Source organism: Nipponia nippon, unplaced genomic scaffold (genome assembly GCF_047370975.1).
Source record: "Nipponia nippon isolate SJK-2023a ecotype South Korea unplaced genomic scaffold, ASM4737097v1 scaffold_6, whole genome shotgun sequence".
In the NCBI taxonomy this organism is placed as follows: Eukaryota; Metazoa; Chordata; class Aves; order Pelecaniformes; family Threskiornithidae; genus Nipponia; species Nipponia nippon.
In genome coordinates, this window is record NW_028262380.1 from 25551815 (window position 1) to 25566298 (window position 14484).

Consider the following 14484-nt stretch of genomic DNA (forward strand, 5'->3'; position numbering starts at 1 on the left):
TCAATTTATGAACAGAGCGAGAAAACTCAGAGTTAGGGGTTTTTTTTTATTATTTATAACAAGTATTGGGTTTTTCCATTTGGCTTTTCATGCATCTCCTGGAACATTTCTGGCAGTTGTATTGGGTTTGCATGGCAAGGTTTTGGTACTGGGGGGGGCTACAGGAGTGGCTTCTGTGAGAAGCTGCTAGAAGCTTCCCTTGTGTCCAATAGAACTAATGCCAGCTGGCTCCAAGACTGACCCGCCGCTGGCCAAGGCCGAGCCAGTCAGCAATGGTAGTAGCGTCTCTGGGATCACATATTTAAGAATGGGGAAGAACCTGCGCATTTTGCAGCGGGAGAGAGGAGTGAGAATATGTGAGGGGAACAACTCTGCAGACACCAAGGTCACTGAAGAAGGAGAGGGAGGAGGTGCTCCAGGCGCCGGAGCAGAGATTCCCCTGCAGCCCATGGTGAGGACCATGGTGAGGCAGGCTGTCCCCCTGCAGCCCATGGAGGTCTATGGTGGAGCAGATGTCCACCTGCAGCCCCTGGAGGACCCCATGCGGGAGCCTCCCTAAGGAGGCTGTGACCCCATGGAAAGCCCCTGCTGGAGCAGGCTCCTGGCAGGACCTGTCGACCCATGGAGAGAGGAGCCCACACTGGAGCAGGTTTGCTGGCAGGACTTGTGACCCCATGGGGGACCCATGCTGGAGAAGTCTGTTCCTGAAGGACTGCACCCCATGGAAGGGACCCACGCTGGAGCAGTTTCTGAAGAACTGCAGCCCATGGGAAGGACCCACGTTGGAGAAGTTCATGGAGGACCCCACGCTGGAGCAGGAGAAGAGTGTGAGGAGTCCTCCCCCTGAGGAGGAAGGAGCAGCAGAAACAATGTGTGATGAACTGACCACAACCCCCATTCCCTGTCCCCCCGCACTGCTGTGGGGGAGGAGGTAGAGAACTCGGGAGTAAAGTTAAGCCTGGGAAGAAGGGAGGGGTGGGGGGAAGGTGTTTTAAGATGTAGTTTTTATTTTCTCATTACCTTACTTGGATTGGTAGTAAATTAAACTAATTTCCCCAAGTTGAGTCTGTTTTGCCCGTGACAGTAATTGGTGAATGATCTCCCTGTCCTTGTCTCGACCCATGAGCTTTTTGTTATATTTTCTGTCCCCTCTCCAGCTGAGGAGGGGAGTGATAAGCAGCTTTGGTGGGCAACTGGCATCCAGCCAGGGTCAACCCACCACAGCAGTAAAGGATACTCACTCATGATCCAGTCTTTGTAGCCTTTAAGAGAGCTGCTGTACAGATGATCTTACATTGGACTCACCATCACAGTTAACTTAGTAACCTCTGTAGTTCAAAGTAAATGTAACTAGCTACCATTCATGATCTTGTTCCTCTTTCTTTCATATTCTCTGAAGGAGAAGCAGCACGTGCAATGGGATTTATGGATTTGATAAGTTACCTGTAATTTTTTTTTTTTTTTAGAAGTCTTTCTCACTCTTTTTAGACCGATTTTCTTTGGAAACAAGAATTTATGCAAACAGCTGATGTATCACCAAAAGATCAATTTCAGCCAAACTGGACAGAGGGCAAGGAAGGTTTTAAAGATAACATGTTTTGTCATGTTCTGCAAAAGTAAGCATGAAGAGAGGGAAGCAAGGGAACATTCATGAGTTTCTCTTTATACACTGTGACTCCACTGACCAATTTCTCCATTCAATAGCCCACACACCACTCCAGGGTACTCTGCAGGAGAGCTGTAAGAAAAAAAGCTAGGGATTTTTTAAAAGTTGGTAAGTCAGCCAACCAAGAGACCCAGATCTCTGTGAGTCAGAGATATAAAGTTTTTCAAGTTTAGCATAGGCTGGTTTACTAAACTTTGTATTAAACATAAAATCCACCAGTATGCCTGAACTACATGTTGCTTTGACCACATGTGGGCAGGCACTGTCAACAAAATGAAACTGCTCTGTGGCTGTAGCTTCTTTGGGTTGTAATCAGTAAATATGCATGTGTAAGATGTCACAAGAAATAGACACAACTTTAAGCTTTATACACACAAAAAGATCTAGATCCTGACATTTGCAATTCCGTTTGTATAGTCAAGTGGTGAGCTGAGTCTCAAGATGCATCGTGTTCATTGCCACTCTGTGTGGTTAACACAGCAGGATATGAAGGTGTATTTACTAAAAGTTTAAAAAAAAGAAAGAAAGAAAACCCAGACGACTGGTACATAGCTTTTCCAGAAAGTTTGAGCTTAATCTTATGAGGTTCTGAACTTGAGAGATGTCTAGTGTCCTGAGTTCCCACATGAAGCTGACAGCTCTTTGAGTCCCACTGTCTTGCACTTCTGGGTCCTTTACTTCTTTAGGAGGTGCTCATAAGTAGTTTGAGCTAAAACTTCATTTCCTGTAGCTCAGCTGGAGAGAAATGATGGCTGGCTCTGCTTTGGTGGTTGCAGCATGTATTACCAGACAGACATCACGCTGTTTGTTTTGCAGACACCATTATTTAAAAGGAGGGTTTTATTATACATGGAGGGTGTTTATTTCTTACTAGTTCAGGAGTAAAACGAAAAACAGTCCTAAATCAGTAGAGTTTAAAAAAATATTGCAAATAGATACACTAGAAAGCCATTTTTTTCCTGCTGGTTGAGATTCCTGCCTTAGCTGATGACTAGACTCAATGCAGCCACGCTCAGGCAAGCGAGGGCTCTGAGACAACAGAAAGGCTGCAGTACAGGAAACCATTACTTTTGGTTGTTATGGGAGCAATGTCCCATGTGCAGGCCCTCTTCCAGCCACTTCCTGCTTTTGTGGGTGCTGGCACTTTCCCTTTGCCCCACTATTTTCCCCTGCTTCTATACATAACTTTACAATGAAGCACATTGGAGAAGCATTATAGAATTTTCTGCCTGGCAGGACAGACAGGTGATCTCTGGGGAGCCTGGAGATGAGGCTGATCTCCAGTTTGGAGATCTAGAAAGGATTTTCTGCATAGGTGAAATGATCTGTAGAGCTTTTTATTGCTTTCCAGCTGGTAGCTGGAGGTTTCCAGGGTTGACTTATGCTCGTTCTATTGTAGCAAGCTACAGTTCAAATGTCCAACCTCATCTCCTGCTGTTTGCCGCTTCCCATCCCTAGAGGTATTTAAAGAACGGATAGATGTGGTGCTCGGGGACATGGTATAGATGGACTTGGCAGTGATAGGTTAACGGTTGGACTCGATGATCTTAAGGGTCTTTTCCAACCTTCATGATTCTATGATTCCCAAGGAACGGTTGTGCTGCTGTGGGTGGTGTGGAGCACTGGAGGGCAGCGTTTCTCTCACAACCACCTTGAGACACACTCAGTGTCTTGTCGTCTGGTATTTTTCTTTTTTATTTATTTGTGGGCTGGAATGAGTGTTGTATCCTGCAGAGTGGAGAGATGGAAAAAGAGGAGCACAGGTCACTTACAAAATGGATCACGCTTTCATCTGTTACAGTACTATATTTCTTTTGAAAGAAGGTTTTCATTAATCTCTTTTTCTAAAGCTTTTTTGGCCTGTGTTCTATATATGAGTACACAAAATTCATGCTGGCTCTCCCACTCACTGTCTTCAACATTTTAAGTAATAAAAGTGTTTCTTCAGTTCTTTGATTTTTACCTTTATACCTATATGCCCACCCTACTTGCAGCCAGATCTTCATACTTCTGTAGAGTCTCTAACAAGAGCCTCGTTCTGTGGCTATGCAAATGGTTTAGGACTTCCTAGTTCTCTGTCTTCACTGGTAAAAAGGTGAAAGGAACAATTTGATGATCATTTTAAATCAGCCGAAGTGTGGGGTCACTCAAAAAAGGTGATTAGTTTTCAGTTGCAACAGTTTTCTAGTCCCACTGGCGGTATTACACAAGCACTTGGGCAGGCACAGGGAGGCAGGCAGGGACCCGTGTCTGGAAGCCGAGGGTGGGTGCTCTTATCCTGCTCAGGAGCAGGACACGGATCAGTGCAGAGTGATCATGAAACTTCACCTTGCGCTGCAGTGCAGCAGGGTATTTGCATAGTTTTATTCAGCATCTACAAATCTCTGTGCAGTGGACTATTTTCACTACAATTTTCACATATTGACTGTTCAGAATTGTTCATAGTGGGAGAACTGTTTTGCAGATTGTTAGAAACTCCCAGCAGAGTAAAGTTAAGTGCTAAATTTAAAGAGGGTGTGAATAGTTTTCTGAAGTAAATGGTGGGAAAGTGATGGTGCTTGTTGTGAGCTTTCTTGCTGTGGGAGTGCTGTTGGCAGTAGACAGCAAGATTTTTATAACAGCTGTGTCAGTTTTAGGTTGGAGAATGGGTGATTTGTTTTAAGGTGAGCAGTGGGGTGGAGTTACATGTTGAACAGTGAAAGAAGTTGCAGTTCGGAGGAATGAGATGCTTGGTATTGCGTAGCAGTACTCAGAAAATAGATTCAGATAAAAAAACTGAACTTTAGACAGAACAACTACATAGTATTTTACAACTTGACTTGCAGAAAAAAATTCTTTTAGAAAGTACAAGTATCTCTGTACAGGAAAAAAAACTTGATTCGTTCATTGAAATGAATTGGGTTTCAGTCTCTGGCAGACAGAGGTAGCAAACTGTTAAATCTTAAGTGCTGAAGAAAAGTTTGGATTTGAAGAACTGTTATTCTTAAAACCAGTTCTAGTTAGCACCTACCTACCTGTTTATGTGCTTTGTGGTGAGGGTTATCTCTCTTCCATTATTTAAGCAAAAATATTTTTTAAATAATTTTGTAGTAGTATTGCAAATACTGTAAACTGTTACTTTAGCATTCTATACTTAAAATGTTCATGTGGTGTAAATTATTTGTAACGTGTCCTCCAATACTGTTTTAATGGGGTTTTTTTGCAACAAAATTATTATTAATTAACTAATGACTAGTTTTGTAAATGCTGTATTAAAGCCAGCTAATTAGAGTTAATTACCCAGTTCTGTCCCTCTCAGAGCGCGTATATGCTCATAATCTTGATTTGCAGCAGAGGAGCTTGGCTATATGGAGTAAGTACCCCATATAATGTGTGACGGCATCTGTGCCCATTGAAATATTAGGGCATTCATTTCTCAGGGCTTGATAATATTAGTAAATGGGGTGAATTTGGAGGTAATGATTACTTTTTAAGAAGCTCTTGGCTTTAAAAGAAAAATCAAACTCCAAAGCATCTCTCAGAGCTGATTTTAATCAACTGTATTGAAATACACAATTTTTCAAGAATTCCTCATTCAGCCATTGCCTTAAGTTGTATGCCAGACTAGAAGAACTTGTTGCTTCTTGTGATTCCATATCTGAAGCTTTCTGGTAACAGAAGACTCCTGGTCATGTTACCACATTTGGTTATGAAGTCAAATATTCCAGACATCTGTGTGAACTAATAGGAATATTATATCCTTGGGTACAGAAGTTTCCAGTTCCTCTTTAATTTTGTATCATGTATGAAAGAAGGTGTTGCACTACCTGAATCAAAGATCTGAAGAGAACTAACTAAGGATGTTATGAAAGTCCTTTCTTTTAGGCAATTTAATGTTGCATGACACTGAAAATTCTCTTGGTTTTTTGCTAAGCTTAATTTTGTAATGTTTAAAATGCAACAAAGAAAAATAGGGCAATGCAGAAAATAAAATGCTTAATGGAATTCTTCCATCCACATTCTCACCATATCTTGCCTGACTTCTTAACCCTGGAGAGCAGATGTGACTGGTAAATGCTGCATTTAGAGAGGCATGTGTAAACAACTCCATGGTGAGGATGGTGGTAATGCATTATATTTGAGCCTCCTCTCTAGTAGCTTCCTATAAAAATAAAACAAGTCCTTCTTTTCTACATGAAGTGTTGCGGTTTCTAGTCAAAGATGAATCTTGTTTTCTTGGTTTTGGTATTTGAGGTTGGTTAGACTAAGTTCTTCTGAAAGAATGTTTTTAAAATTTAGGCTTTTAGGTGGGTTTGTCACTTCTATTGTTTTTTGCTTTGTGTGTGTGGTTCCTCTTAGTGGGCTTCCATTTTTTCTTCTTGTTTTTGGAAAGCCTTGTTTAATACTGAGATTGATTGAATAAGAAACTATTGATCAATTTTTTTTTTTCTAGTCAATTACAAATGAAATTTCCTAAAAAATAAGGTTTAAGGTGACATTTTAATAACTCAGTGTTGGAATACTTTAATGTCCTCCCACAGGTCCCAGCAAATTCTCAATATTCATTGTAAGTTCTTCTGTAGCTAATGAAATTTCCTGTTTATATCACTACCAGTCAAATACCATCTGTTTTAATTACTACTGCAGTCAATCACCACCTTCTAATGTACAAACTTTCTTTAGTGTGGTCCCTGGTAGCAGTATACTGTGATGCTTTCTTCATAATCTTTTGTACTTTGTTTTGTGTGTCATCTTTGCACAGGAGAGTTTTGTGTAATGCATTTGTTGATCCTTTTGGAGTGTAGCAATACTCTGCATCTTAGGATTGAAGCACTGCCATGTGAAGCCAAAGAGCTGAGTAAAAATGAATGGATCTGCTGTACAAATTCCATCTCGGTCCATTGTTCCTATTGGCCTTTTCCTTTCTTGGGTAGTATAAGTGGTGGGAGCATCAGAGCAGTGCTTGTGAGGTTCGTATGGATGCACTAGTACATTTGTGCAACATTTCCATCTGCTTCATGAGCAGTTTCATCTGCAGTTCGTTGTCATAGGCACTGGAAGTACACTGTTTCTCAAGGAATACTTAGTTTGGACCCACAGACTTGTAGAAGTGCATTGTGCCGAAGAGTAATTCTAAAGGGTAGCCAAGGTATGAACTTCAAATGGAAAATAACTTGTGTGTTGATAAAATATAATAATAGTTACCAAGTCAACTTGCCCAGTCCTGAACTTTAAAGAGTAGAAGTGTGCTAGGCTTGTAGAAGTACCATGTATGGAGGTAGAGTTTTATGTGGAAGCTTGTGGGAAGGGAGCAACATATTTGAAAGGAGTACAGGTCAAATGTGGAATAGGAGTCAACAAAAGCTGATGAGTTTGACAGATGAACAGGGAAGCAGTCTTTCAGTGTGTGCTGAAGTGTTCAGATCCTGCTTAAGTGCACTTGCTAATCTCAAAGGTTTTGAAGGCTGCGCATTACTTGGATTTTAACACACGGCAGTTTGATTCAGTGGAACATGAGCTCCTAGTTACGTACAGTTCAGTTGCTCTACTATTTATCTTTGCTTTCTCTGCTATCCTCCAGATCGGTTCTGCATAATAATGAAATACTCAGTTTCTTGTTACAGTATTTCTGCTCTTGTCTGTTCTGGAGCTGGGAGCTGAGTGGCATGTCTGTCCATCACCTTGTTGTATATTCATGGACATGGGTTAGTGCTGACTTACCAAATGTCTGGTTTTTTACTTCGCTTTGAGGGATTGCCTACCCATTCCACCTCCCCCGCCTCCTTTACCAGCCAAACAGCTGATGCAACTCTGTAAACTTTAGACAAGCCACCTGAGCAGTTAAACAGGTTCATTTTGGTTTCTATACATCCTGCTACTTGCCAGCATGGAGATGGGAGGGAAGGCAGGTTGTGCATGTGTTGCACTTTATCAGGGTAGACTTTAGACTTTCTGTTAAGTGTCCGCAAGTGATAAGAAGAAAGGAAGGATAGAAAAGGAGCTGCCATTTGGAAGGCAAAATCAAGCCTAGGACTCTTCCACAGAAGAATTAGAGGTGGGGTTGATAATCCTAATTGTTCAGCCTATAGAATTTTGTAACCTTTCTGTTTTCTTTTATAGCCTTAAGCATTTTGAGTTAAATTTCTATTAGTGACTACTGATCTTATCAGGTTAGTCAGTAATAGACAAGAAATTTTCAGCCTAAATGGAAGCAGGACCATGGACTTGAGTAATTAGTGCTTTGCAGCGGTTCAAGTGTTTGCCACAGTAAGTTTGGTCACTGGAGGACGAGAAGTGAGTAACATCTCCAATAAATTAGGTGATATTTTGTTAAGTTGGTACTTGAAGACCAATCCACAAAATTTACACTGAGAAAGTAGAATGTGCATGTTAAAAACAGGAAGATTTTAGGTCTTGGATATGTTCATTCATGCGTTAGGAATGCAATGTGTTTAATCCATTTCCTTGCATATGTTTTGGCAGCCTGGTTTTTTTGCAAGTGGGTAACCATAAACTGTCTCTGTAGGTAGTCTGATATTTTCTAACATATACATGCATATATACATGCATAAAACCGGAATACATATCTGACTCCAAGGGAGATCCATAAACCACTGACAGGATGTGTAGAGTGAGAAGAGATTTGTTTCCCCCAAGATGTACATGCATTCTATATTGGATGCTATAAGAATGCAGTAAGAAGTGAATAGACTACAGATAGCATGCAGTGGATAAGGGTGTACTTATCTGGATCACTTTCACTTTTTGTGTTAATGTTTGGTGACCATTTTCGTTAATTCCTCTTTCTTATGGAAATGTTACTTTGTGCATGTAATGCAGCCTTAAGAGAAAATGAAAAACTTTCCTTCAAGATGGTATTTTTATGTTTTTATGATTTTATTTTATTCAAGCAAATTAAGGCAGTTCTACCAGCATTAACCTTAAGAGCATTTCCCTTATAATGTTCTTTAATATGCACTAAGAAAAATCAGCATGAAAGCTACTATGTGTACAGAACATTGTTTACAGTATAGTGTGTGCATCTAAACCAACAATCAAAATAATTTTGCTTTAATTGTCAATGCGAGTTGAGGATTATCAAGTGTGTGTTCCTTCTCTACCTGATGGCATTTACCTAAACCTCTTTTATAATTGCAGATCTTAGCCCATGGAAGTCTTTCCATTTACTTGTAAAGAAAAAAATCAAATTAATGTTTCCCAGTTCCTTTTAAGGTTTATAATACATTTTTTTCATTGTATTGATATTTTTCATAACCAGCTGTATTTTTGAATGCATCTGTCAGTGTTTCCTACTTCTCTTTGCAAGAAATGGTGATTATCATTAAAGTGTGAAATTTGTCCTTTGCCTAATTCACATTCTTGTGAAGTTCATTGTTCTGTGAAATCCTGTAGATACCGAAAGTGTGGGTATCCACACTTATATCCAGAGTGCAAGTTGTAAAGGTTTAATTTGTGCTGCTAGCTGAAAATGTTGCATTTATTTTTATATGTATATTTTAGCCCTTGAATTTAACTGTGGTAACAAACAAATAAATGTATATGGAAACAGGTGGTTTTGGACCCACCCTATTTGTCCTTGACTCTTTGAGATGAAAAGATTGACAGTGGCAAAACTTAGAAAAGCAGAAGCCAACAGCTGTGAACATTTCCATTCTTATTTAGTCATCTGAGCTTAGTTGTGCGAGTGCCTTTCAACAAACAAGAAAAGAATAGCTGCATATGAACCGTGTGAGTCAATATAAGGAAGCTTTCGGGGCAGATTCTGAAGGGGTGAAAACCTTCCTATTTTGTTAGTTTGTAGGGATGAGGTAATGTGTGTGTGTGTGTGTGTTTAATTCAAAATCTTTATCGCTGTGCTAGCCAACGATAAAGAAATGGACCACTGAGCTACCACGCAGAATAATAGTTTCAGGAGTGTCCCTTCTCCAGTAGCTGTTTGAAATAGCATGCACAGATGTACTTGTCCTTGGCTGAAGAGTCCGGGGAATGGTTTTTGTTGCACTGATTTTAAAATATTTTCTTGCATGCAGAACTGGTCAGCTTGTCCTCAGGGAGACGTTCCACAGCCATTCGGTTTGGCTGAAGGAGAAGTGCTGTTGCAATGGCTTTGCGCTTGGGATTTGGTAGGAAGAGATGGGTGGCTTTGACCATTCACTTTAAAGGTAGTGAATTGAGTAATTTTTTTCCTAGATACAGGTTATATCAAAGACTATTGAGCCTTCAGAGAAGCTGTATAAAATGATAAAATTAAGTGATACTGCAGCAGGCATTAAGAAAACGAAGTATAAGAACTTATGCTTCTTATGCTGAGAACTTGATTAAAAACAATGTTGTTTACCCTTTCTCTAAACAGAAAAGATTTTTCCGTTTGCCTGAGATTTATTTAATGTTCATTTTCTTTTGTAGTGTTTTCAGTTGTCTTAGAATTACCTTGCATGCTTGACAAAAAGATAACTTTTGTGGTAGACCAGCAGAAGCCAAAAGAAAAAGTGCAGAAAGTTATGACATGGTTAAAATTAGAAGTAAGAGCAAACATGTCATAGGTGCCTGTCTCCCTTTCTGGCTGTTTACTTTAAGAACTGGTAATCATCCCATTGTATGGCCTTAGGTGGTGTTGTGTTTGTGCAGCTAAGGGTGTGTGTTTTCTTTGTTAAACACAGTTTAGAGATTATTCTTTAAATTATGTGGGTGCTATATTTGATTTGATTTGCTATTTGAGTCATGCCAGGTTTCAGCTCTAGGTTGTATTTTTGCAGTTTCTCAAACTTGCCTTTTCCTTTTTCTGTCTTTGTAAAGCTGTAATTAGCAAGCCATAGTCTCGGTGTATGGTACAATGCTTTTATCAGGTTATAGGAAAAAAATGTTCCAGGCTTTGGCCCATATGATTCTTGTTCAGAAGCAGCTTGTAAATCTGCTTGAAACTGTCATTTGGGAAACCTTGCTTGGTATTGCTACCTCCTATATATGTATGTGTATGCGTGTGTGTATGTAGATATGTATGTATATCTATGCAATCTTTGAAAATGTGTCCCTTCGTTCACCTATTTATGAAATCTTAAGTAGTTCACAACAGCTTCTCTCTTTTAAAGATTACTCTGAATTGGGAGAACTTCCACCGAGATCCCCATTGGAACCAGTGTGTGAAGATGGCCCCTTTGGGCCAGTGAAAGAAGAAAGGAAACGGACACCCCGTGAGCTTCGCGAGTTGTGGAAGAAAGCCATTATTCAGCAGATACTGCTCCTCAGAATGGAGAAAGAAAACCAGAAGTTACAAGGTTGGTGAAGTTCTTGGTTACACCCTACTGCAATACTAGTTCACTTTTTGGTTTGCTCTGTGGCGTTGGTAGTGGATTGGACCAAGCCTTAATGAAACATTTTAGGAACATACAGGTAAATCAGTTTAGCAACATCTTCCTCAGCTCTCATTAGTGTAGGTTACAATTTACACTTTTTTTTTTTTTAATCACTTCACCTTATTATTTGTTTACTTGATCTTAATGGGTATTCTTTTAGTTTTACCATGGCTGGGGTTTTTTAGTCTGGTGTCTAGAAGCTCTGACAAGGAATTCAGCACAATCACTATCATGAACTGACTTCTTTTCTACATTCGTGTCCATAGGTCATTGTCTAAGTATTGGTCATTGCAGTGTTCTGTTTAACCAGTCTTGAAGTTGAATTGAAGTTCTTAAGGAGTTGGTTGTGGACTTCTATGGGTGCCTGTCTGTGTACATACACTGTGCAAGCAAGGTTTGTATGGAGCAATAGTGGCTTAGATCAGTCAGAAAGGTGATGAGAAGGAGCTTGAGGAACTGGGATTTGCAGTTGTTCTTAACCGATATTTTTCTGTGGCTGAATGCATAGCTGCAACAAATCTGTCGTGGTGGCAATTTTTACACATAAAATGCAGCTGATTAAAAATACACATTTTATTGTAGCAGCTGCATATAGAATTACAAGTGTTTGCCCTTGAGAACTGCTCCTTTGAAGATACGAATGATGAGGACAGAAATGTTTATCTGGCTGATTTTAGATTTTCAGGCAGGGAGTAGGCACCTGGATCCTCAAGGTGTGAGGTACCTGGCATGAAAATGGCAATTCTTCTTTGCCTTTTTGTAAACTTGAGGAAAGATTGTCTTACAGGAAGAACAACTGTGCAGCAAAAGGGCCAGGCTGTGTGAAACGGTCAAGATACCAAACATGAAATCCTTCTTTAAACTTGGGCTGCTGGCTAGAAGGAGAAAGCACCTCTCTCAGACATTGAACATTGTAGGCTATTTGCTCCTAGTAGTATAGCTCTCCTATTTCAACCCTGATATCTGAAGGACACCTGATACCTGAATTTCTTAAGAACCCCACAGGTGACAGGCATGTTCCCAGCATATGTATTTGCTAATCCAGTAAAATAAAATATGGCAATGGATACCAAATATACAACGCCCTTGGCTAAGGGGCCAAGACCATCTGGAGAAAGAGGTACCGATAGCAATGATTTATACAATCCCTTCAGCTTAGAGCAGTGCTGTCATAAACGAGCTCCTATCAAGTTGTTCTGTAACTTGAAATTTTTATGGGACCTAGCATTTAGAAATAAATTTTTTCTGTTTCATGTATTTATACTCCTGATTTTTTTTTAAATTATCTTATTATATTTTCAAGTTATCTGAATCTACAGCCTGCAGTCAAGTTTTTGGCAACTGCAGGACATTAATATCCATAAAAATTTTAACAAGTTTAATCAGCTGTTCCCATTTTGTCTGCCCAAAAGAAACAATTGCAAAACTGTCACAAATTCACTAAGATGAACATGTCTGAAGGTAGTTAGTGAATGAATGAGGCGGGCGTTGGAATGACTGAAGACCCAGGCTGTGCAGTATGCACTGTGGAGTAAGGAAGTTGTCGTAGGTAGCTGCTGCATGAAGAGCTCAGATGGTGAGTCAGTACTTGAAAAAACAGGTGACCATGCTCCAGTGAGCACAGCTCTGTAATGTAAAGCCACATGTTCTGATACTTTTGTCTGTGGGAAGTAAAAATAAATATTTTACATGCAGTAATAATTCTCAGAGTACTACTGTTCAATACTGAACAAAAAATTACAATTAAACGTACAGCATGTTGCATCTTTACTGATAATGCTTAAGTGTGATATTGGGAATTGGGTAGCGTCAGTAGCTAAAATAAGCTTCTTGATGAAGGCATATTCTCTCCTCAGTCCTTGCATGTCATTCCCACTGTCACATTTTTGCATGTGGCATAAGAAGACTGAATAAACCAGAGAAGTCTGAAAAGACTGAAAAGTTGCCAAGCACCAGAAGACACTTGTTTGCAAGAGGTGGAATATTGAATGATTTCTCTGAGTTTGTTTTCATATAAGCTGAAACTTAAATGCCATTTTTAAGTTATCCTCATACAATACTGCCTGTGTTGGTTTTGTTTGGTTTTTTTTAATATTCTAATACATAAATATGTTGTATTTGACCTGAAGAAAATGTGAAGAAGTTGACAGTTAGATACACAGGGTCACTTTCAGTGTGGACACACAGCTACAATAAAGCTGTCAATGCTTGTAATTACATGGTTCTGTGGTTAAACACTGAATATAATCTACAGGGAAAAATCAAAAGCCACAAGAAACCAGGAATAAAAAAAACCCTAAGGAGTAAAATTAAGCTACAGCTGTCTATATCAGGATGGGTAAAGTCTGTGTCAGTACGCGTGCAGCCAAAGTCATGTTTTAAAATTAAATATACTACTTCGAAGTGAAAAGTCAAAAACTAAATTAGAAAATGTTAAAAGTAAATACTATGAGGTCCAGATCTTGCAGACACTTAGGTATCATCATAACTCACATGCATAACCTCACTTAATGAAATCATTCACATGTGAAAACAACTACAGGATAAGAAGGTAAGGTGGACACTTTCCAAATATAAACAGTTCTTTTCTTTTTCCATTTTAAAAATCTGGAATCTTGTTTTAGCCAGTGGAAGTACAGGACAAGCTAACGCTTTGCAGCTTTCAGAGTTTGATAATCTAAAAAACCTTAATTGCAGATACAGATCTCAGAACAAGATGAGCTTAGTGCATTGGCTATTTTAGTGCCATTATGGGCCATGTAAATTTCAGGTTATTTTTAACTGTTTAGTAAATTTATATAAACAAGTTGAACATAGAAACAATGGCGAGTTAAACTAACAAAAGGTAAGATCCTTTTAACATAGATTGTCTCAAGACTGTCACACATAGGAGTATGATCTTGTGTGTTCATACTGTGAAATCATCAAATGTAGCAGTAGGCTTATGATGTATGGCAGAATGTCGTCAAAATGAGTGTATCTTGTTAGCATTACAGTAATGCATCATCACAACAATGAAGTACTGTGAATACATCATGGCAACTTCATTAAAAATCATGGTCACTTCGTGAAACACTCATAAACGTGGTTCCAAATAGTGTTATTTGTAATTTGCTCAATGGGTATTATTGAGGAGAAGTATTTTTTAATTTTTGTTTAATACTATAGAACCTTTTCAGTCCTTTATGTCTTTTGAACCTGTGCTCTGCTCATTTTTGCAAGTAGAGAGCTGCTGACCGTATCCCAGGACTCTTCTCCTGGAATTAGGTGTGTTGAGTCCTCAGCCACATTACAGCCCAGTTAAAAAAACTGAAACACCCATTTTGTTAAATTCTTCATAGACTTACCAGAGACAACATCACTCCTTAGTGCTCTCTTTGTAGCTTTGTCTTGGTTTCCTTACAGCATTTTCTTTCAGTATTTCATGCCTTTTAGGAATAGATGTCTGACACCTTTCCCATCAGC

General features: G+C 39.4%; 1 protein-coding gene across 10 annotated transcripts in view; it reads left to right on the forward strand.

The window, feature by feature from the left end:
- The window catches only part of TBC1D1 (TBC1 domain family member 1), a 117343-nt gene that overhangs the window by 79305 nt on the left and 23554 nt on the right, over nucleotides 1-14484 (forward strand). For all 10 annotated transcript variants that reach the window (XM_087736262.1, XM_087736260.1, XM_087736266.1 and 7 more), the window contains one exon: nucleotides 10756-10941. In XM_087736262.1, coding sequence (XP_087592388.1) covers nucleotides 10756-10941 — 186 coding nt within the window. The remainder of the gene's footprint in view (nucleotides 1-10755; nucleotides 10942-14484) is intronic.